Source organism: Neltuma alba, unplaced genomic scaffold (assembly GCF_004799145.2).
Source record: "Neltuma alba isolate B1F8T4 unplaced genomic scaffold, ASM479914v2 tig00007991_pilon, whole genome shotgun sequence".
Lineage (NCBI taxonomy): Eukaryota > Viridiplantae > Streptophyta > Magnoliopsida > Fabales > Fabaceae > Neltuma > Neltuma alba.
In genome coordinates, this window is record NW_021634921.1 from 1 (window position 1) to 23,768 (window position 23,768).

General features: G+C 31.0%; 2 protein-coding genes and 1 long non-coding RNA gene across 10 annotated transcripts; 1 reads left to right on the forward strand and 2 right to left on the reverse strand.

Annotated features, from left to right (window-relative positions):
* Positions 1–34: 34 nt before the first annotated feature.
* On the reverse strand, positions 35–13,179 carry LOC114753566 (uncharacterized). Its single transcript, XR_003741024.1, has 3 exons — positions 13,099–13,179; positions 1,555–1,890; positions 35–115 (listed from the first exon to the last, which is right to left on the reverse strand). It is a non-coding gene; the product is annotated as an uncharacterized LOC114753566 (long non-coding RNA).
* Positions 12,939–19,072, forward strand: LOC114753563 (cold-responsive protein kinase 1-like). The gene is made up of 8 exons (XM_028942246.1): positions 12,939–13,400; positions 15,762–16,159; positions 16,341–16,463; positions 16,591–16,718; positions 17,002–17,215; positions 17,320–17,551; positions 17,876–18,026; positions 18,299–19,072. Exons 1-8 carry the CDS (start codon positions 13,003–13,005, stop codon positions 18,611–18,613), a joined length of 1,959 nt encoding a protein of 652 aa, XP_028798079.1. The 5' UTR covers positions 12,939–13,002; the 3' UTR covers positions 18,614–19,072.
* Positions 15,353–22,812, reverse strand: LOC114753564 (psbQ-like protein 3, chloroplastic). 8 transcript variants are annotated; one of them, XM_028942254.1, is made up of 7 exons: positions 22,715–22,812; positions 22,592–22,637; positions 20,328–20,839; positions 19,369–19,497; positions 17,937–18,039; positions 15,993–16,117; positions 15,353–15,879 (listed from the first exon to the last, which is right to left on the reverse strand). In XM_028942254.1, the coding sequence occupies exons 3-4, from the start codon at positions 20,784–20,786 to the stop codon at positions 19,393–19,395; spliced, it is 564 nt and encodes a 187-aa protein (XP_028798087.1). In that variant the 5' UTR covers positions 20,787–20,839; positions 22,592–22,637; positions 22,715–22,812; the 3' UTR covers positions 15,353–15,879; positions 15,993–16,117; positions 17,937–18,039; positions 19,369–19,392. The 8 variants fall into 8 exon arrangements, with proteins under 8 accessions (XP_028798087.1, XP_028798088.1, XP_028798086.1 ...); XM_028942255.1 differs by lacking the exon at positions 22,592–22,637; XM_028942253.1 differs by lacking the exons at positions 22,592–22,637; positions 22,715–22,812 and having other exon boundaries at positions 20,337–21,485.
* Positions 22,813–23,768: the final 956 nt, after the last annotated feature.

A 23,768-nucleotide genomic window follows, 5' to 3' on the forward strand; every position in this document is an offset into this window, starting at 1 on the left:
TCTTGTGCGTCTGAGGTAAATGTAATGGCTTCTCTCTTCAGTAGTCTGATTCCCACATGACGTGATGTTGAAAGTTTGCGTTGTTTCTTGAAAGACATTACTATTAATATCGAACCTTAAAACACACAACAAGTATCCTCAATCATTTTTCCAAGTTCAGTATATGTATTTGGATTTTGTTATGTACGAATCAAGCTAATAAAAAGACGAATTCTTCACCTTTTTCACTATCAATTGGAAGATTAGTTGATAATTGATTGATTTATGTTTTATACAAATTCGATAAGAGTAAAACAGAAATGGAAAAATACTTCTCACTTATTGCTTAGTGCATAATTTATATGGATTTAGGATGCGCTGCTCCCTCTCAGCTCCCTCCATTACTGCTTCTTAATTTTTTCTACTTCCAATTTTTCTTTCTTGTTTCCCTTTACTATTAGATTCTAAAAAAATGAGTGACATTTTGATATCTTATGAGGAAAAATAGTGTAGTTTTCAATTTTTTTTATGATTCTTCAAAGAAAAATACTCGAAAATTTGGAAAGCGATAAGAAATAAGACTTAAACTTTGGTTTGACCAAAAAAATATTAAATTAAGTTTGAGTAAATCATAGAAACATTCTTTTTATAGGGGTCATGGGCTATATATAATTAACCAACGACAAGCCACTTTTTTGGAAAAAATGAATACATTCAAAATGTTATATATATTTATATATATGTGTATGCGCGTGTGCGTATAAAATATTATATTTACTAAAAATATATTGTCTATTGAACATAAAGTGGGGTAGTTATTGAGATAAGCATGTAGTCAATAGAAAGAAACATATACGGAAAAAAATTAGAATATATTAAAAAAAGAAAAAAAAATCGTTTTAAGATGGCACAATATGTGGTATATGATCCATGCAGTCAACTTCATTTGATAAGATAAGGATTGATGTTCTGTCTTCGGTCTTTTGAATTTATCATAATTGTCAATTGTAAATTGATTCATCCCTAAGCCCAGCCATTGAAGTTGTGCGTAACCAATATGTTACCATGTTCTTTACGTTCCACCCCTAATATGCCCTAGGTATAAGAGCAAATTGACTAATTTGAGTGGATTAAGGAAGTTTGTTAAGTTAGTTATTTGTAATAATTAGGTATTGTCTTTTCTAAAATACTTGTTGCTAATCATATATTAGTTAAAATTACCAGTTGGTTGAATATTTAACATGTGCAACTACTACAATAACTATCTTGTAAAAAAAGAATAAATATAATAGATAAAATAGATTGAAGTCTTATATTTAGAACTAAATTAAAAATCAAACATACGTAACTACTACAATAACTATCTTGTAAAAAAAGAATAAATATAATAGATAAAATAGATTGAAGTCTTATATTTAGAACTAAATTAAAAATCAAACATACGTAACTACTACAATAACTATATTGTAAAAAAAATATAATAAATAGATTAAAGTCTTATATTTAGAATTAAATTAAAAATTAAACTAAAAGAGCTAAAAAAGGTGAAACTTGAACGTGGCTGAAAAGTTATACCTGAGGAAGCAGCCGTCGTAGACGACATGGGCACCGGAGGTCCCGGGGGGGCATCGTCGGATTTGATCGGTAGCCGCATTGAAGCAAGCGACACAGTCGGCGACGGAGAGATAGTTTCTGCATTGAAAAAGCGTAGCAACAGGGTTTCCTCCCTTGCTTTGCTTTGCCGTGGCGAAGTGCTTGTTCTGGACACTGATCTGCTCTCTGATGTCTCGCAGAGTTCCGTTTAGGTTTTGGTTGAAGACGGAGACATTGGAGTCCAGAAATACGTTGGAAATGAAGTACGGATTACACTCGTTGTTCAGAAGATGGGTCTGTGGATCCGAAACGACGCCGCTTAGGATCCCAAATGAGAAGAATACGAAGGTCCATGAGAGAGGAAAGAGATTAGGAGGATGAAGCATCGATCAATCTGATTGTTGGCTCTGTGAGAAGGAGAGGGGGAGGAAGAAGAAGGGATGTGTGAGAGAGAGAGCAACAAAAAAGTAGGCACAGTGCTTGAAACTAGAGGGACCAAATGGGGAATTGGGTTATATGCTTTGTTAAAGGAATTAGAGGAATTAGTGATTAATCATGGGATTTGGATATTAATTAATAGTAATTTATTTTTTAGTTTAAACTTTTCTAAAATGCTCGGCCGAAATGAACCGGGATAAATTCATGGTCAGCTATATATAATTTGAGCTCCCTTGGTTGACTTGACTGACCTAAATTTTTCATTTTTTATTTTCATTTTTTCTAATAAATCTATTATATATCCTCATTTATAGACTATAAATATTAATTGTTAATATAACATATAAAATCAATGGAAAGCCACATTACTTATATATCATGAATAATGCGATTTATTTTCGTCTTATTAAGATGTGCGGAAATTGACTTCTTACATTTTTTTTATATCATATAAAATTATTGAATTCGGTTCATTATAAATTGTATTCTATAAAAAATAACTCCTAATTAGACCTAAGACGCATATATACATATCGTTATATTTATATATATATATATATATGTAAAAGGAGTTTGATCAAGTTATAAAAATGTTTAATTCGATTATGCTTTATAAATTTTTGGGGCATTTACTTCATCATAAAATTAAATTCTTAATCTTTTTAAGAAAATTAAACAATGGAGTAGAAATTCTCACGAGACATCAAACCTAAAACAAGCAGTACCACTTAACACACACACATATTCATATACACACACGTCATTTAATTTTATTTTTTCCCTCAAAGAACTAGAAATAATAAAATATGCTGGTAAAAAAAAGACATAATAAAATATTATTTGTGTTTTCTACAGAACGGAATATGACTTGGATTTTCTTTTTTTCTCAGTGGATATCCCTCTAATCTCCGATTTTTATTATTTTAATAATTAATGAAATGAAAATGATCATGTCCTTCGACATATGTATAATTAGTTAATTACTATGATTAAGTTTAGTAAACATTTTTGACAATATTACGCAACTCAGATGAATAGGAAAATAATGTTTGAAACTGTATATTTTTGTGTTTTTTAACAAAAGGAAAATTTCAGTTACATATGTATAAACATAGATAATTTTGATTTAAAATATTTTTTGTGGATAAATAAATTGCTGAGGATTAAGTATAGGAGGACGATGATAATTTTTTATCAGAAAATAATTAATAAGGCAATATAAGGTAAGTGAGCCAGAGGGATAATGGAGCCACTTCTCCACATTTCAATATCGTCATTTCATTTCCAAATTCTTGAAGGGTGCAATAGCAACGTTAATATATGAAAAGGATCGCAAAGCAATTTAAGAAAAGCCAAACCGGTCTCCACGCGCTTTGAAATTGTGAGTGTGGCCCATTTGACTTGTTCGCTTGCTTCTAGAGTCAAGCAGAACTTCCAATTTGCCTGATGGGTTTGGAAGACTTTCAAATTTTCAACAATGACTGAAAGGCAAAAAAGAGAAGACTAACATTATGAGGTATCATGGAAGTCACCTTACAAGCGATAGTGTGATATAATAACAAACAACAGCTGGGCTGAGTTATTATAAAATTGGAACTTTTTTTTTAAATAAGGTCTTAAATTTAAGTTTGAGAGAAAGACATCAATTAACAAAATATGAGAATCTCATATGGTTATTTAAAATGTCTTAATTCCTATATAAAGTAAGAGGTATTTTGAGAGGTTAAGATACAAATTCGTTCAAAAATTTTCACTCAGTTGGGCGCCTAAAAGATTTTTGTGTGCAAATTCATCTCAAAAATTTTAAAGCGTAGCAATTTTGCCCGTTACCGTAAAAAAACTAATTAGTGACATTGACCAATGATATTGTTAACATTAAAAAAAATATCATAATTTTAAACTTACACAGCAAATTTGCATCTCAAAAAAATTTCAGGTACTTAGTGTTCTTAAGTGAAAACTTACATAACAAATTTGCACCTGAATGTTATTTTTAAGTTAAGTTTATATGTGAAGTGATGTAATTTTCTTGAAATTAGTGATCATCATTGTCTTAATTGTTGTTGTCATATAATAAGTTACAATTATTACTTATTAAATTGTCATTGTCATTGGTATTTAACAATTTATTTTGTGAAATTAGTTGTTGCTATCTTAATTGTTCTTATTTGATAAATTAAAGTTGTTGTTTATCTAACTATTATGGTTATTTAATTTTTTTCATATTTCATATTTCAAATTAAGGGCATTTAAGTAATTTTTTTACAAAATTTAATCCCAGTTAGTTCTATAAAAGCTTTATTCCTAAATTGAAATATTATTATGTTTAAAAAAACAACTATTTTAATAAAAAATGCGCATATATTACAAAAACTAAAAAAATATTAGTATGTCTAGTTGAACTTGTTTTATTTGATATAATATGAACAATAATCTTGAGAATATTTTATGTTTTTTAACGATTGAACACAATAGAGGTCAAATTCTTGTTTCCATAGTAAACAGTGTGAAAAGCAGAACTTATTTTGTTTCTTAATTTGGGAATCATTTTGTAGCGTGCCAAATGGGGAGTAGAATATATATACATACATATTATATATATATATATATATATTTATATGAGTTTGACTCATTCTTACAGCTAATTTATTCTATGCTGTTTTGGACTTATTTTGTTTCTTAATTTGACAAAATATCATCAGCATTTCAATGAGTCATGATATGTACACACACACACACATATATAAGTATATACAGTTAATGAGTGTGTCAATTGGCAATATTCTTATAGTGGCAGACTCAATCAAAACTGAGTAGTTAGAGTCTGAAATAAGTGGTCCACATAAACTTTGATTAGGCCATATATAATTATATATATATAGTATACATGTTGAAATGATTTATTGCACTTAATTAGAGCAAATAAAAAGGCTACAAATAGATCAAGATTATTAAATGTATCTCTCATTAGGGTAACATTTTGTATTGGCGAAAATGGAAAGAAATGAACAAATAATCAAGGAAATCTTTTTCGTTCACTGACCATTTATTAAGTTGGTATGTTAATTGTGCTCCTTGCAAATTTTTTTCCCTAATGTTTTGTTTGTTACAGAGAATCAATATAAAATAAGTGGGGCCTTTTTATTGTTGATTTGATTTTTTTTAATATTTTCTATTTTTAAAATTTTGCATGCTTTTGAAATTATATTAAAAATAAAATGAGCACGGATACTGTTACTTTACTATTTATTAATTGATAATTGATTTTCTTATTTAAACACAACGATTTTCCCTCACACATGATTGAATTTTTTTTTTTTTTGATATTCAAGCAAGAGAGAGAGAGAGAGTAATGGCACACAACGGTTATACTGATCCAGTCCTAAAAAATTCCTGAGAGTTTCCCTTACACAATGTGTACTACAGACAATCCTGAGCTCAGGTATAAAGAGAGTAATTGATCACTAAGAGATCAAAAGATGTCCACATAAAATGCGTAAAAATATGATATACTCTCTCCAATTCTTTTTATAACATCCTTTAATTTTAACTAAGTTATATAGTTTAAGAAAAGAGTTAAAGTCAGTTAAAAGTAATAAATATGTAAAAATTGAACATTTTTTTCAAGCATATATGTCCTTATTTAATAAACGGCAAATAAGAGAGAGAAATATTATAAATGATAGAAGAAAATGTAGTATGAGAAAAAAATTAAGCGAAAAAAAAGAAAATTAATTAGAAACAAAATTGAATTTAAAAAAAAGGCATTTAATGTTCAAACACCCTCAAACAGGATCTTATTAAAAGGATTAAACCAGTTCAAATTTTAGGATCTTATAAAAAACATGGGGAGGGAGTACATATTGAAGTACATAGGCAGTTTTGAAATTTTATATATATTGACATAGCAAGATTCAACTTTGATGAAAATCAGTTAATTTAAAAAGTCGTTGGAATCATCCAGTGAAGCCTATTTATAGTAGAAAATCGTTTATTGGCCATTGGACAAAAGAAAATAGTCATTACTTAAAAAATCTATCCATTCACCAACTGTTACAATTACATAAAAAACGACTCACCTGTTGATAAATATAAGAAATTGTCGATACGTTGAGTTGAACAGAGTGGCAAAATAAGAAATAAAAATATTTTTGGGATATAGAAATGTAAATTCCAGATATATTAATAGTAGAAATGATTAACTGGATAGTTTTGTAAAGTACCTAAATAAAAAAAAAATCACAGGTTTGGAAATTATGAGTCAAAACGAGTGATCACAATAGTGTTGACAAACTGGACTCACTGTTCATAAACTCTGATGGGCCGTTTGGCTTGATTCCACAAAAAGGAATTACATGTAATTCTCCTGATGCAAATGATTGATTCACATATTTAGTCGGGCTTATGAAATATAAAAAAGATTATATTTTGTAATGCTGATTATATCAAATAATATAAAAAGGATTATACTGCTAGGACATATGAATAAGGATTACAGCGGGAATATGAAAATAGACAATGTTTGCCCTTGTCTTCTCTATCATCTTCCTCCACCCTAACCATTGCCCACACTCCATCGGCGACCTTCCGATACACCAGTGGCGCTCCTCTACCGGCAACCCTTCATTCACCAATGAACTGGGCACACCTCAATCGAAGAGAATAATGATGCCACTCATTGATGCCAAATAAATCGTACCTGCTCGATTACATTGTCTTGCTCATTGAGCTCCTTATTTCAGATAGATAACTTCGTGGATGAATGATGGACTGCTTGATGCTGTAATCCAAATCAAATCAGCGAGGTCTCATGCAGTCTATGTTGACTGTTGGGATGGCGCTGTCGGAGATGGAACTTGTGGGTCTCTATGCCCGAGAAGAAACTATTCACTAGTGGGCTCTCAGATGAAGACAAGGAGGAAAGCAGGGTGTATGAATAAGGATGAATGAGGGGGAATGATAATAGAAGTGAGGGTTGCAACAGTAATAGGCCTACTCACGAGATTTCTATTTCGAGGCTGTCTTGATCTTGTCAGATCAAGATAGGACACGGGACAAGATGTCCTATTTTAATTTCTTTCTTTTACAAACCAATGTCATTTTCTTATGTTGTAATATTTATTTTTTGTTGGGTTTCCAAAGATAAAAACACTGAAAAAAATATTATATAGAAAGCCCAATTATATAATGTAAAAAAAGGTGTAAAAATAATACTGTACAAAAAATACCATAAAAGAAACACTATATAAAAGCTTTATGAATTATTTTATTGAGTAAGAAGATTTTTTTGAGATAACATTGCAACTTAAGAGCTGAAAATCACTATAAAAAATAATTATTCTTAAAAAAGGATGGGAAAATCTCCAAAAAAAATGATCATTAGATTTGAAAATTCCCAATCAGTATTGGATACTATACTCGTAAAGAAAATAACTATACTCGAAAAGTAAATAACAATCCATTTTTGTAGTAATTCCTGATTTGGAATTTTAAAATTCAATTGTCTTTTTTTTTTTTGGAATTTTCCCAAAAAGGATTCAATAATCTAATAAAAATTATTAAAAAATAATTTTTTTTAAAATCAAGGGGAGATGGGACAAGATGACCCCATCCCATGTCTCGTCTTATCCCGATCACTGTTTTTGTCTTGTCTTGCCTTTTAGTTGACTCGTCTCAAAAAAATTTTGTTCCATCCTGTCCGATCCTAAATTGACCAAGATCGAGATGTAATAGTCGAGACAAGACAAGTTAAACACCCCTAGATAGTAGTTCAAGAAGATGAGGGAGGAAGGAATGTATAACACCTCACATAATTATATCAATATACTCAACAAAATATTTAATTTAAAAGTCCATACATATTTCTAATACTTCAAACAACTCATAATTTCAAAATATTTCTAACATAACAACAAAATAAACTATTAAAGTCTTATAGTCATGGCAAATAAAAATATAACATAGCATGTGCTTGAGGAGTACAAAAGCCTTCACGGCTCACTCCATTAGTGCCTTCCCTTGATTCCTACTAGATCTTTTGCCTAAAAATTGTTAATATAAGGGGTGAGATCAAACGTCTCAGTAACTACTGAAATTCTAACCTATACAAGCAAATCATATATGATAAACCAAAAATCTGTTTATATGTGTGTATATAAATATATTAAAAATCACGGATTTGGTATATTCAATTCAATTTCATTTTTCTAATATATCCAAAAATAATGCAATATGCTGCCTCCCTTATATTACCGTCCACCCTTATACCGCTGACTGGAGTCATATGCTAACACATAGTCCGATAGGAACTAATCCATTTTACTGAATTATTCCAAGCTCACCGATACAAGAGATATATCCGGCCAAAGATATAAAGCTCAAACTCGGACTATGGCTCCCCTCCTTTGTGAATAGGGAGGTGTCACATGTCTCCCAGCTCCAATGAATTCCCGGCCAAAGGAAAACATGGAAGAAAGGGCCCTGACAAGTGCCATCCACTGTGCACCGAGTGATGGCATATCACGTGGTAATTTTATATCCATGCAATCTCTTCCTATCCTTAGCCCAACAATACATGTCAGATGCCAATAATGTTACATCATAAATACGTCCTCAAATATTTTAAAGATAAGATAGCAATAAAACTTATATACCATTTAATAGCAACTCATGACAATTCCTTAGCCATCAATATATTTAAATATTGATCATAATTAATAGCAATAAATCTTAACAAAATCAAATAACATATCAAAACATTTATTTGAAATCATAATACTACTTTTCAGTATGATATAAAAATTAGTAAATCCACAATATAATCATACACAATTCACATGTACAAGAAAGAATTTTCAGAGTTACCTGGTACTCTTTAACTTACAAATAATTACACAAAGTTTACTCCAAAATTCTCAAGGGTCTTCTAAAATTACACATAAATATTTATTAATATAAACTCAGAACTACTCCAAAACTACTCTAAAATTTTAAGACTACCCTTTAAACCAAAATTACATAAATATATTAACTCTCCCAGATCTAGCCATTTATAATAGATATAATATTATGTTGAAAAATATAATTTACATATAAGGCTATTTAAAGTTAACAACTTAAGTAAATATATTTTTATTACCCAAAATCTAAATATTTTATATTAAAATTCTCAATTATTTATTATAATCTCATTTAAAAATTTTTTTTTCCAAACCAAACAACTTCTTTAAATTATAAACAAACTGTAACTTTATCTAATTTCACAAAATTCTCAATTTACAATTTTTCAAGCCTTCAAAAATTATTTCAAAAATATATCCTTAACTCATTCAATATTTAAACCGATTAAAACCTCAATAATATATTAAATAACTCAAATAAATTATTTAACTCAAATTTAATCAGTAAAAATATTCTATATCTTTAAATAACAAATTTTTCAACTAAAATCTTAATTTAAAATTCTCAAAATAATCATTAAACAAAAATAAACCGATTAAAATTCCTTAATAATGTATCTTTAAATTTATACGATCATACATTATCAAAACTCAGTATTTGCTCTATATCCAAATAGTAAAATTTTCTCTAAACATTATAATGATACTAATAATATAGAGCTATAAATATATAAGAAATACTCATAAAGAAAATTTGATAAAAAGAAATATATTTGTGTACCTAAATAATCCTCAAATCTTCTCCTATCCTTCAGACAGCATGTACTTCCACACTCTTGATTTTTCTTTTTTCCTCTCGCTCTCTTTCTTTTCTCTCACTCTCTCTTTTTCTCCCACACTCTCTTGCTCTTGCTTGAAGGAAATAACCAGGAGATGATGATATATATAATACCCCCATGTTTTATTTTGCCACAGCTCCTCTTCCAAATTTCCACTTCTATCGTACTTTCTTCCTCTTTTTCTTCCATCCAATTTCTTCTTTCATTTATTATCTTCCATTTTTTTCCAACCCATTTAACACTCCCCCTCAACATTCCTCTTTCATTTAATACACCCCCCTCAAATTCTTCTTTGCCTCCAACTTTCCACCGATTCGGTGGAAAGTTATCTCTCTTTTTTTTTTTAAATAATAAAATATTATTATTATATATATTTTTTATTTACAATTTTTTTTCAGTATGTCACAAAATGAAATGAACCAATGGAAAAATGGGTATATTTGTCCTTTCAATTTTCTTTATATTTAATTAAATATAAATAATAAATTTAGTTCTATTATTCTTAATGTTGTACTAAACAAATTTATTGTAATTATTACATTACATTACAAATCATTACATATTTACATTCCATTGCATTCCCAATCCCTATTAATTCCATCACCCAAACGGGTAATAATAGTTGTTGGTAAAACAAAGCAACGCAATTGTTGATGAAAATGAGTGATTATTGTCAATATTTTTGTGAGAATGAAGCGCTTGTTGACAAAGACAATAACATACACCCATTTAGTTTTATTTATAAGTTATTTTCACCATATTTTATAGAAATCAAGTTAAATTTTATTAATTCTACTTTAAATTTTAATAACTTTTTAACTTTACTCCTATTTAATATGTACATTTTTTTAAAAAAATCTACACAATAATAAACGAAAAATAAAATAGTATACTTATTAAAATTTTAATGATATGACTTGTAAATAAAACATTCTCTTTCTCTTATAAATAAGAAAATCATAGGATTATTTTCATATCTACAAAACGTTTTATGATCATCAAAACATGGGATCTTCACATCCTTGTTTAGCTCTAAAGATTATGGAGATTATTATTTACATATAACTCAAGATTCAAAAATAATTATGCATAATTTAATTAGCCAGAAATATTTTTCCCCCTTGGGCAGCTGCAAATGAAACTCGAAGGGGGGAGGAATATATAAAATCAATATACTACAAATCGCTTAATTGCAGGGTGTGTTTGGGTGACATCCCAAACCATGGTTTGGGGAATAATCTACCCAAACACCCCCTCCAAAAACCAAAACCATGGTTTTGGGTCAAAACCATGGTTTTGACTCCAAAACCATGGTTTTGGAAAAAGCAAAATTTTTTTGCTTTTGGAGAAAGAAGGGAGAGTGTGAGGGCCTATATGATATGTATCTTGTTATTTTTTTTATAAATATATTTTTTTATAAATATATTTAATCTTATATTTTATAAATATATATACACATTAATTATTTATTAATTATATTATCTTATGTATTATTAATTATGTTGGTAAAAAACATATTATTAACAATTTTATTCCTTCAAATTAAAATATATCATAAAATCTATTTTTTCTGCAATTATCATATTAACTTATGTCTTTTTTTTAGTAATTTGTATATATAAAAAGTGCTTCTGATAACAACTATCCAAATACTCTCACTTCTCAGAATCACTTTTTTACAAAATCTATTCTTCACAGAATCTATTTTTCCCAGAATCTATTCTTCAGAATCACTTTTCTAAATCACGGTTTGGTTTCATCCAAACACACCCTTAGTCTCACACTACGTTTATCATAGAGATATTTACACCCAACAAATTCAGAAAATTTACGCAAAACTCAATATTCTCTGTCTCTATTTCTAACTTTTCTTTTAGAAAAAAATAATAAATAAAAAATACATCAAAACTGTGAAAGACTTTTTGGCGTAGGATGGTGATACAAGTTATTAATGACGAGTGTTATTTTCTTGATATTTATGTTATTGACTAAAAATTATATGTATTGTTTAGATTAAATTTCAAGGGAAAAAAAGGGAGAAAATCCAAAAAAAAATACCTCTTAGAATTCAAAATTTCAAGTCAGTCATGTTTACTACATTTTAATAGCAATTGACTATATTTAAAAAGCAAATGACAATACAATTTTTTGTAATAATTCATGATTTGGGATTTCAAAATTTAAAAATTATTTTTTTAAAATTTTCCAAAAGAAAAGAAAAGAAAGGAAGACTCAAGAGTGAGAAAATAAAAACATTCAAAGGAGCCGGCGTTTCAAAGCAGGTTTCAGTCAGGGGGCTTAGGCCACGGTTTTTGAAATAATGTTGAAGCGATGACACTAGCTAAGCCTCTTGCTATATTAAATCAATAAATTCCACAAATATCATTTTGTGTTCATATTCCAAAATCAAATTCGTCAAAATGCTCATACCATTACCAAGAAGCCCCAGTGGCGGCCAATAATATAATAATAATAGAAACCCCGCTTGCACTTGCAAGTCATCAACCATCCAAGTTCTATCCTAATAGCAACTACTTTAAAGTTTGGAAATTTGATAACTAATTTACATATGTTTGAAAAGGTAATTAGGTTAGATATTCTTTTTAATAATTATTCTTATAAATAAAAAGTCATCAATATGAGAAGCTGTTGGAAAAAAATTCTTCAATTTGAAAAGTAAAGGGAATTGAGATTTATATTTAAGATCAAGATAAACTCCTCAACCAACTTCTATTTAAGATAGGAAGTAATTTAACTATCTTAATTGTATCACCTCCGGTTCTTAATACTCTATAAGAAGTAATTGACTAATTTAAGTATATTAAAAAAATTAGTTAAATTTGTTATTTGTAATAAATATGTGTTATTTTTTTTAAAATATTCTTGCTAATCAAGTATATTGACTAAACTTACTATTATTACAAATACTACATTGAGAAAAAAATGTATAAATACGAGAGATACGGTTAGTTAAAGTCTTATATTTAAAATTAAAATAAAAGTCAAATAAACTCTTAATATTACGTACAGAAGGAGCTGGTATTTGAATTGAATTTTGTCAGTGCTTCTAATTAGTCCGCTAATTAGTCCGCCTCTAATTTTGTACCATCTTAGTAACTTCAAACACCGTCCCTATTTATACCCAATAGATTCGCTCCCCCTTCATCATTCATTCATTCATTCTTCTTCTTCTTCTGCTTCCCCTCCTCTCTCTAACTCTCATTCTCTCTCTTCTGCAACTAATTAAGAAAGACATGATGCTGCTAAACCTGCAACAGAAACGTTTCTTCTTGTTCTGGTTGAGCTTCATAATCTGGTCATGGTGGAGTCTGGACGGCGTCGTTTCAGACCCACAGACCAACTTTGTGAAGATAGGGTGCAGCCAATATAACGTCACAGATGTGAACGTGTTCCACCAGAACCTAAACGCGACGTTTCGAGAGCTGAAAACGCAGATCAGCAACCAAAGCAAACACTTCGCGACGGCGCAGGCGGTGAAAGGAAACAACCCGGCTTATGCCCTCTTTCAGTGCAGAAACTACCTCTCCATCTCCGACTGCCTCAAGTGCTTTGACTTCGCCGCCGATCACATCCGCAATTGCTCCACCGGCGTCACCGGTGCCCGCATCATCTACGAAGGCTGCTTCCTCAGGTATGCTCATTACTTTGACTTTTCTTTCTTTTTTTTTCTTTTTTTCAATGCTCATGGCCATAGATTTAACATTTTATAGTTATAATATACTATCTTCAATCCTAAATATAAAAATTAGTTGACTAATTTAAGTATATTAAGGAACTAAGTTAAATTAGTTATATGTAATAAATAAGTGTTATCTTTCCTAAAATATCTTTGCTAATCAAATTTATTGGTTAGAGGTACTATCATTAAAAGAATTATTTTAAAAATAAATAAATAAGTATGAGAGATAAAATAAATTGGGGTTCTATATTTAGGACCAAAATAAAAGTCAAATGAGATCTTATATTAACGACCACATGTAGTAGAAAAATAATGGAAATAAATTAATTTTATTTTTCAAACAAGGGTACATTATAGTCAATCATTGCGCATATATGTTTGTTTACTGGACTTAAGTAAGTTTTTATATTTGTTATATGTTTTTTTATCTTTAATAAAAATGCATAATGATGACGTATAAATATTTTATTTATATTATGAATAGCGGATCTTCCAAAGTAGGACCACCAGAACTTCCCAAATTAGTTTGAGCCACTTGGAGTCGCCATTTTTGACAATCAAAGATTGGAAGCATTAAATATTTTGAGAGTGTGCATCTGTTCCAATTTTGACAATCAAAGCATATTTTATTATTTCGACGCCCACTCTTTCTATATGTGTGTGTATCTCCATAATATACCAATAATTGATTCGATATTTGATAATTCTTTAAATTGTATCAATTGACTGAGAAGATCAAATTTAAAAACAAATAATAAGATATCACACCCTATTCTTAAATATAAGATCTATTTTATAATACAAATTATATTGTAAACTAAATCTCATATTAAGAACTGGAAATAGTATATCAAATCTCAATGTCTTCTTTTTAAGTGATAGAAATATATAGTTTGGTTCATATTATTAGAAGCCTTCCAGAAGGAATTTTTGGTCCATTTTATAAGAAGATTTGGTAGTTTCAATGAGCATTAAATATTTTTTTCCCATATATGCCCATATTTAATTAAGGATAATGAGAGATAAAAAAATTAATATGATATTGAAATCTAATGTGGTTAATAAGGATAATATTGAGACTTATTTCATTATAAATTAAATACTTTTAACTATTTTTATTAATAGGTGTGAATTACTTAAAAACATATTATATTATAGACCAAAAAGATTACGTTTTTAAGATACTACCTCCAGTTCTAATTAGAAGAGCTAGTTGACTAATTTGAAAAAATTAAGGAAGTAAGTTGAGTTAGTTATTTGTTCTAAATAGGTGTTGTCTTTCCTAAAATATCCTTGCTAATCAAGTGTATTAGCTAGAACTATTATTATTAGAAGGATTACTTTGGGAAAAAAATGTATAAATATAAGAGATAAAATAGATTGGAATCTTATACTTAGGATAAAATAAAAATCAAATAAGGTCTTATATTAAATACCGGAGTAGTATTTAATTATTATTAAACCATGAATAATTACATTGATCATGCAAAACAATTGGGTAGATACTGGTATAACATTTTTTATTTTCTAGATAATATGAAATCAAATTGTAAATGACAAATTTACCTTGACTCATAATCGTGCTTCGAACATGCATGAAATGCAGGTGTTAGATAGCATATTGGTATTGCCATTCTCTATTCTAAGTGATATATACTTGCAAGAAAATCATTATGCTATGTAGATTTAAAATATATGTTGCAAAATAGTATATTACCTTTTTGTCCTATTTTTCTTTTACTTTCGTCCCCCACGGTTCTTTCCCCTTTTTTAATGGATTATGCAATGCAAAGGGATTGATCTAATTTATGCAAGTGCCATAACTCTAACGTGCAAGCATCTGAGCCCTGTTTGGATGGCGACCAATAAGTACCATCATCATGATCTAATTAGGGCCTGCTTGGTTCAATAGAACACCCTTTTTGGATTTTGGCAATGCAATGTGATAACGAAGCAGAGAACAAAAAAGATTCTGTTTGTCGAGGTCAATCAGCCCCTTACAAATAATAGGGGGAGTAGTAAAAGAAAGAAAAGGAGCATCAAACCTATGTGCTTCTCTAGCTAGCCAATTGGCACACTCATGGACATAGGGAAAACGAGAAAGTTAAAATGTGTGAATTACGTAAAACTAACATGCATAGAGAGCATATAGGAGAACATTCTTTTTAAGATAACCTCAGAAAAGTTCAAAGCATATATGCTCTCAAAATTACAAGCAACTTGCGTGAATTCCATATCTTTTCAATGCATGGATTTTATGAAGCTACAAAGAATAACTTTTGGTACTCCCTTTCTTGTGTTTTAACTATGAAGGTACGAGAGCAGTGGCTTCTTTGACCAGAACACAGACGCTGGCAACAACATCGTCTGTGGGAATAAAGTAAGAAACTCCACTGAACTTGCTTCAACAGTGGAACAAGCGCTGACAAATCTGCAAATAGCAACACCAAGAATACCTGGTTATTATGCAGCCATTAAAACGCCAGTGCCTAATAGTAATGGCTCAAGCATTTATGCCATTGCTCAGTGTCTTGAGACTCTCACTCAAAGTGGTTGCCAGGATTGCTTGAATACTGGCTTAAAAAATTTCCAGATCTGTCTTCCCAACTCAAATGCTGAGACTTATGATGCTGGCTGTTTTATGAGATACTCCACCACAGCTTTCTTTGCTGATAATCAAACCACTAACATCAAGCACTTCCTAAAACAAGGTAAGCCTATAATTTACGAACTTTAAATCAAATAGATTGCATACTTTGTATTCTCTTGGGTTAAAAAGTGTGTGTGTGTGTTTGTCAGCATCACAGATAGGTTTAGAGCTATTTGCTATACTTCCATATGTTTATAATAAAAACTTGGAAATGGGGCCAACTTTCTTCTTGTGACTTGCAGGAGGTTCAAGCAAGAAGAAAGCCATTATTGGTGGAGTTGTTGGCGGTGCATCTTTCATTTTGATTCTCCTTGCATTATTTGCTTTATACAGACGATCAACATTGTCCAAAAGGATTCCTAGAGGTAAGATAGAAAGTCTTCATTATTCAAGTTGGAATGAAATATGTTGGTGCTTTGATTTTTACCTTCTTTACCAGAGGAGATGCTATGGTTTTAATACGAAAAGGATGAACCCCTTGCTGCTTTTCAGGTGACATTTTGGGAGCAACTGAGTTGAAAGGCCCTGTTAACTATAGGTATAAAGATCTAAAGTCTGCAACAAAAAATTTCAATAAAGAAAATAAACTAGGGGAAGGAGGTTTTGGTGATGTGTACAAGGTAAACTCTCTAAACATTCATTTTCAATATCGTTTCTCAACAGAAGCTTGTTTGTGTAGATTAAGTCCACCTAGATTTATTAATCATATTTATCACACATGATGCAAAGAGCTTCTGTGTTTCACTATATTATAGTAATATTACATGCCTACAGAGGGAGTTCTACGACCACAACCTCCCTCTTGGTGAGATTAGACTTTATAGTTGTTATATGTTTCATGCCTATGTTATTGTACTCTTTATAAGCAAGTGCTATAGTCTATAACTAATCTTTGTTGAATAGGGCACTCTGAAAAATGGAAAAGTAGTTGCTGTCAAGAAATTAGCTTTGGGCCAATCCAAACAGATGGAGAAAGATTTTGAGAGTGAAGTGAAGTTGATAAGTAATGTCCATCATCGGAATCTTGTTCGACTTCTGGGATGTTGCACTAAAGGCCAAGAGAGATTCCTTGTTTATGAGTACATGAAAAACAACAATGTTGGCCAATTCTTATTTGGTAAACAAATCAAAACTTCAATGAATCTACTTTATAGATTGAGAATCATCTTTAGTTCTTCTATTACCATTTTTTTTTTTAACTCTCTGAAGTGTTGGAAACAGGTAAAAATAAAGGTTCCCTCAATTGGAAGCAACGTTATGGTATAATTTTGGGCACAGCAAGAGGTTTGGCCTATCTGCATGAGGAATTTCACGTTTGTATTATTCATAGAGATATAAAAACCACCAACATTCTCTTGGATGATGATTTCCAACCTAAAATTGCTGATTTTGGACTAGCAAGGCTTTTGCCTAAGGACCAATCTCATCTCAACACAAAATTTGCAGGAACAATGTAAGTAAAAGCATATGCTAGTTATCATATTCTATTCACTTTTATTATTCACACACGGAAACAAGAGTTTATAAAAAATCATGTATTGATAAAATGCAACACTGTTATCAGACCTATAGATCCTTTTCATTGGTGTTTTGTTGTTTCTACAAAGCACAAACATTTCAAGAAAGACATTGTACCCATTTATGACACAAATTATGATCCGACACTTGAAGTTGCATATGAACATATTTTTATTCCATCAGTGTTCACATATGCTTCCCTTGTATCCCACTTTCATATACAGTGCAGTTTTGATCCATTATGCCATGTTTTTGTTAGGGGATACACAGCACCTGAATATGCAATGCATGGACAATTATCAGAGAAGGTTGATACTTACAGCTATGGTGTTGTACTTCTAGAAATCATAAGTGGAAGAAAGAGTGGTGAATTGAAGATTGATGATGCAAGCGAGCTTCTCCTTCAAAGAGTAAGAAAATTGCCTGAACTAATATAAAAAAAAGTTATTTTTACCGAAGAAACTCTATCTGCAGCTTTAGGAGTATAAATGATTTTCAGTAGGTAACATAACAAATGAACATTTTTTGAACTGCTCATCGTTGAAACAATGATATTTGTCTTCAGAACATTATTCCAGATGTTAGGGTGTTGGTAAAGTACACGATAGCAATCATCTAATAAACCTCAAGAAACTCTTATTTTCTTTGCTATATCACTCTGATCCTACTTGGCACTTGGCAGGCTTGGAAACTGTATGAGAGAGGGATGCACATAGAGTTTGTGGACAAAACCTTAGATCCAAATGAGTATGATGCAGAAGAAGTAAAGAAAATCATGGAGATTGGATTGCTTTGCACCCAAGCATCTCCTGGAGCTAGGCCAACAATGTCTGAAATTGTTGTTATGCTCAAAACCAAGGGCTTAATGGAGCAGAAGAAACCCACCATGCCTGTCTATGTTGATCCTAATTTCAGGGCTAGAACAAGCAATTCTACGTCTAATGGTACATCTTCTTCAAATGCTACAGTTTCCATTTCGAGTATATCAGGAAGATGATCGCATATTCAGGAACATCTCCATTCCGTTACTCAATCTTTGAGTACAATGAAACATCAATTCTACAAGTAGGAAAAGTTCGTGTGAAAGTGTGGCCACTCATTTTGGCCTATGGTATAAACTAAATTAGTGAATATATTGAAAGTCTCTGAATTGTGTGACAAAGCACTAGAGGCTGTTTGATATGCAAAAATGATATAGAATGAAGAAAGAAAGAAAAAGAAAAAGTGATTTTATAGTTTGGAAATGTCTTTGGTGCCCCTAATTAAAAAATAATAATGATAATGAAAAGAGATGGTTATTGCCTCTTTTTTTTTTTTTTTTTAATGCAGATATGAGACGGTTGTTGCTATGTAATGATAACAGGAATATACTAGATTTTGTATCTCTCATTTTTAGTGCAGTTGAAAAGAATGTTTTTCAATAGATTATACCAAACGCCCCCAATTGATAATCTTATCTATAAAAATAAGATAAATCTTCCACGCTGAGTTGATACATGAATATTAATCTTACAGAATGAGCCTTATCATACATGTAGTTTAAAATTGTGAAAGTTTATATTCGGCATATTGTCTTATGTTGTATTCAATATGTTACTCATGTCTGTGGGTCTTAGAATAATATCTATACTATCTAGAATTCGAACTTAGACATGTGTCTGACTCTTTTCTGCCACTTACTCTTCATTTCGTTATCACAGTTCATTGAACACTCAATTCACAAATAACTTCCCACGAGAAAAGCATTCTTACTCAGGTATTAGATTTCATGACAGCCTACGATGGATATAATCTTGATAGAATGTCACTGACAGCCAAAACTATGCTGTCGTAACTCTGCCAGACTTGTTGGGTGTCTTTGTCTCTTGCTGCATAATCTAGCTGCATTGTTCATGACATGTATATTAAAGTCAGTCAATGGCTACCTACAATCACTTCAGACAGCCAACTAGACAAAATCACCCGAGAATAAAACATAGAAGCTGAACAAGAAATGTCATATCTTTATCTGAGATATAAATGGAAGAATTTCCTACACAGAGCTTAACATAAAGGATTACCATAAAAACAACCGAGACAAAGGTACCCTCAAATATGGCCACACAAAATAAGAAGGAGGCTAATTTTCGGTTACACGAGTCATGACATTCAAATAAATCACCCTATAAATGCTTGATTATGTAAAAGCAGTCATTAGTCTGTACAGATCTTCAGGCAAAGTTAGTAATCCAACTTGATGGTAGTTTCTCAGTTTCCCAAAGGAAGCAAGCATCTACACCTCAATGAACATGCCTTCTCCTTGATCAACCAATAATGGTTAATTGAAAAGTCACTTCTGTTTGATTTGACTGCAAGAATTTAAGAGCTTGATAGACAAAATTTGCTATAATTCTGCCACCTAGCCTTTTTGCTTTTCCATGGAAGGATTTCTTATCCTTTTACTTTGCATTTTCTCTTGTTAGATAAAAATTTATTTCATCCATATATAAGAAGCTGGACACAATAAATCTGCCAAAGCCCACGAGATTTTTTGATAATTGAGGCAGCAGTATAAATTGAATTAAACTCGTTCAAATATGATTATAGAAATATTGTAGGACTAGGAAATGAATGGAAAAAGGTATAATAGCTGCAAATAAGATATTTAAAATGGAGAACATGCATCTTCCACTCCCATGAAGTATAAAGCAGGATATTGTTACCGTACTTACTCTACTGACATTATTAAAGAGACCAGAATACAGCTTCCTTAGCGGGGGCCTCTCACTTCCAGGCTTGCTATTGATTATAGTATATATATCCTTCTTCAGGAGTGCAGAACTCCTTCGCAATGCTTTTTGTGCTTCTTTCCATGACTCTGTCTCCAATAGATCTTTCACTCGTAATAAGGCTTGCGCATGATTTCTGACCCCACTTTCTGCTTCTTCAATAGTTTGATCAGGGGCCACAAATCCAAAATCAAATCCATTTGCAATTTTTGTGCTAAAATAACCCTCCCCTGCTAATACTACTGAAGTCACAGCTGCTAGAAGTCCCATTCTTCTACTAATCTCTAGTTTATAAACTTTTTGGCCCATCTTTTTGGACTGGAAAGAAGGCTTAGCACAGCATGTAAATGATGGAAACAACGGTGTTAAGTTAGATTGAAAAACGAATGATCTCAACTCCATTTTTAAGTAACCTCTGTTGAAAATATATGCCTTCCACTTCAAACAACCTTCTCCTACAAAAGACAATGTTTTTATTAGCATGAGACAATACCTTGTGATATTTTGCCACAAGGGGGCAGATGATGATCAAGATCAAATGGCAAAATTACAACAATTACTAGATGCGCACATAAGTAGGAATTGTGTGTTCACACTAACACAGCAGCTAGACAGCAGCAAGTTTAACCCAGAATTTGTATCCAATATTTGCCCCAAAAAAAAAAAAAAAAAAGCTAAATCATGTTGCAAGTATATGGGACAGAAAACAAGATTTAAAAGAAATTCTACATAACTGTATCTTTCTAGAAATGAAGATTAAATCACATTAAAGGCCATTAGAATAACAACAGAGAATTGAACAGATTTTTAACTACAAGTTAGAAATCATTTTAAACTCATGCAACATATCAACATGACAACTATAGAAGATTCGGACAGATTACTACTCAATCTGAGTCAAAAACCAAAACAAACTAAAGGTAAAACAACTGTGACAGAAAGAAGGTACAGACAGATTACAACTCAAAAATCAGGTCCAAACAAACCAAGTTCATGTTAAAAGCCACTATAACAGAAGCCGAAGTCTGGACAGGTTACCATTCAAAACTCAAGTCAAAAACAAAAAATAAACTCATGCCAAAATCATCAGAGTACTTGTCACGCCCAAAAATCCAGGTTTGACTAGCCTGACACAGGAGATACCCCAAATCCATTGAGCCTTAGGTCACATACGATCGTTCATATACCCCTCTATGAATTCAATGATATCATAAAAGAGCAATTGCAAATACAAATTTTTATAGATTGAGAAGTCTAACTTCCTAAAAAAACTTTGGCAGAGTTTCCAATATAAATTAGACCTCTCGAAAATTCTACATCAACACAGTCGTCTAATATATGACATGTAGAGCTCTGCCCCGCAATAATACAGCCTGCCCAAATAATAAAGGCGAGGATCCTACCTATAAGATACATGGAGCATATCTAGATATTAAATGTATACAATTATCAAGTTAAACATCTCTAATCAAACATTTAAACAGCCGCAAAATCATGCCCAATTATGCACAGCTAAACAAAGGTCAGAGACCCCAAAACGTCCAGGGACACCTCCATAACTGATGGTGATAATTTATGTCTAAATTAAGATTTACAAAATCCCAAATGAATAGCAAGTTCAAGGGAAACCATCTTCAGAATATAAATTATAGTGAGCAGAACTTATTCCCTGTTACTTCAAATGTCCCTATTAGCATCATCAAAGCTTTCACCAGAACAAAAGATCACTTCTATAGCGTTAAATCCATCGATCAGGAAAACATGGGCAGGCAATTTTGCGCGTGTCCGATATTCCAGACCGAAATCTGCCATTTCTTTTAAACAATAAAGTAAAGATTTTTCAAGCATATGTGTACGCAATTGGACACGACCATTTCTCAATTTATGCTAAATGACCCAATGAGCATTTTGCACTGGATATCCTTATTCGCAAGCCTCATATTAGAAGATAGCCATTGGCACTTAGTATTGGCATAAACTACATAAACTAGGTTCCGTAATGAATTCACTAAGTCTAATAGAGCTGCTCGGTGTTCATTCTGGTACTCCAATACAAAGCCCTCAGTTCAGAGTGTATAACTTACATTCGACAAACTTCCTTATCCTCAGTAACGAGAGGAAAATAATTGAATTATGCATGAGCATAAACAGAACATGTTCATAGTTAGGGAAAAAAAAATTTAATGTATTTATATGCAAAAACTTACCAGATGCCCAAGATTCATAGCCCAGAATTGATGATAAGAACAAAGACTGACAAGAAGAAAGGTTCACTGTTACACCAATTTAAGTACTTTAATCTTTGAAAAACGTAGCAACTGCAATTTTACCTTTTGAAACTGAAGCTGGTTCTTTAGGTGGATGAGGATAATGAGATGCGATAAGTGAGAGATAATTTAACGAAGAAACTTCAACAACGCATGAGAACTATACTGTGATTATCATTCTATCTTCTGGGATTCCAACCCGCAAAGCGTTTCGGTCTTCATTTAAACCGTTGGATTAACATTCTTTGATGTCGACCACCGTTGACTTTCCTTTCTGTTTCACAATGAGAACCCAAAGCATATGTGACAATCAAGTCAAACTAATGGATTAGAGATTATTCTTCATTTTCTATAACATTATTACAACATTTTTTGTAGGAATATAACAACAAATACTTACATCAAGAAGCTTACACGCCTTTTGTACTAATTATCAAAGCTAGTTAGGAAATCAGTTTTAATTATAAATGTATTGTTTTAATCCATTTCATTTCTTATATTTATTATTTTTTTTCAAATTAATTTATCTAATTGACAAACTTATATATAATTTAATGTTAAACAATGTATTTTTAGAAAAACTTGAGACATTTTTTAGAATTAAATAATTTATTTATTTTTCTTAATTTATTTTAATTAGTTATATAACTCTTATAGAGGAGAGAAAATAATTACAGAGTTAAAATCATTCTAAAAATAAACAATTTTAATTTTAATAAAAGGTAAATAAATGTTGCATCACTTACAAGATGACAGTCGTTTTTGGGTTGAACAATTTTTGTATAAATTTAATTCGTTCCAATTGTGGACAATTTTTTTTTGAATAAATTGCACGGGTAAAACTAATTTCCTTCATCAACTTTTGCCTCGTACTTTTACCTGCTTTTTCGCAGATGTCGGAGATGATGCAACGAATGGGCTGATGTGGCTTAAATGGGGAGCTGGAGGATATAATTTCAACTCTTTAAACTGTCAAAGTGGTAGCGTGTTGCCATGGATGCAGCAGGGGTTGGATCAGCTTTATTAGGAAATACTAGTTCCGATCCTTAACATAAAAGCTAGTTAACTAATTTGATTAGATTAAGAAAATTTATTAAGTTAGTTGTTTGTAATAAAT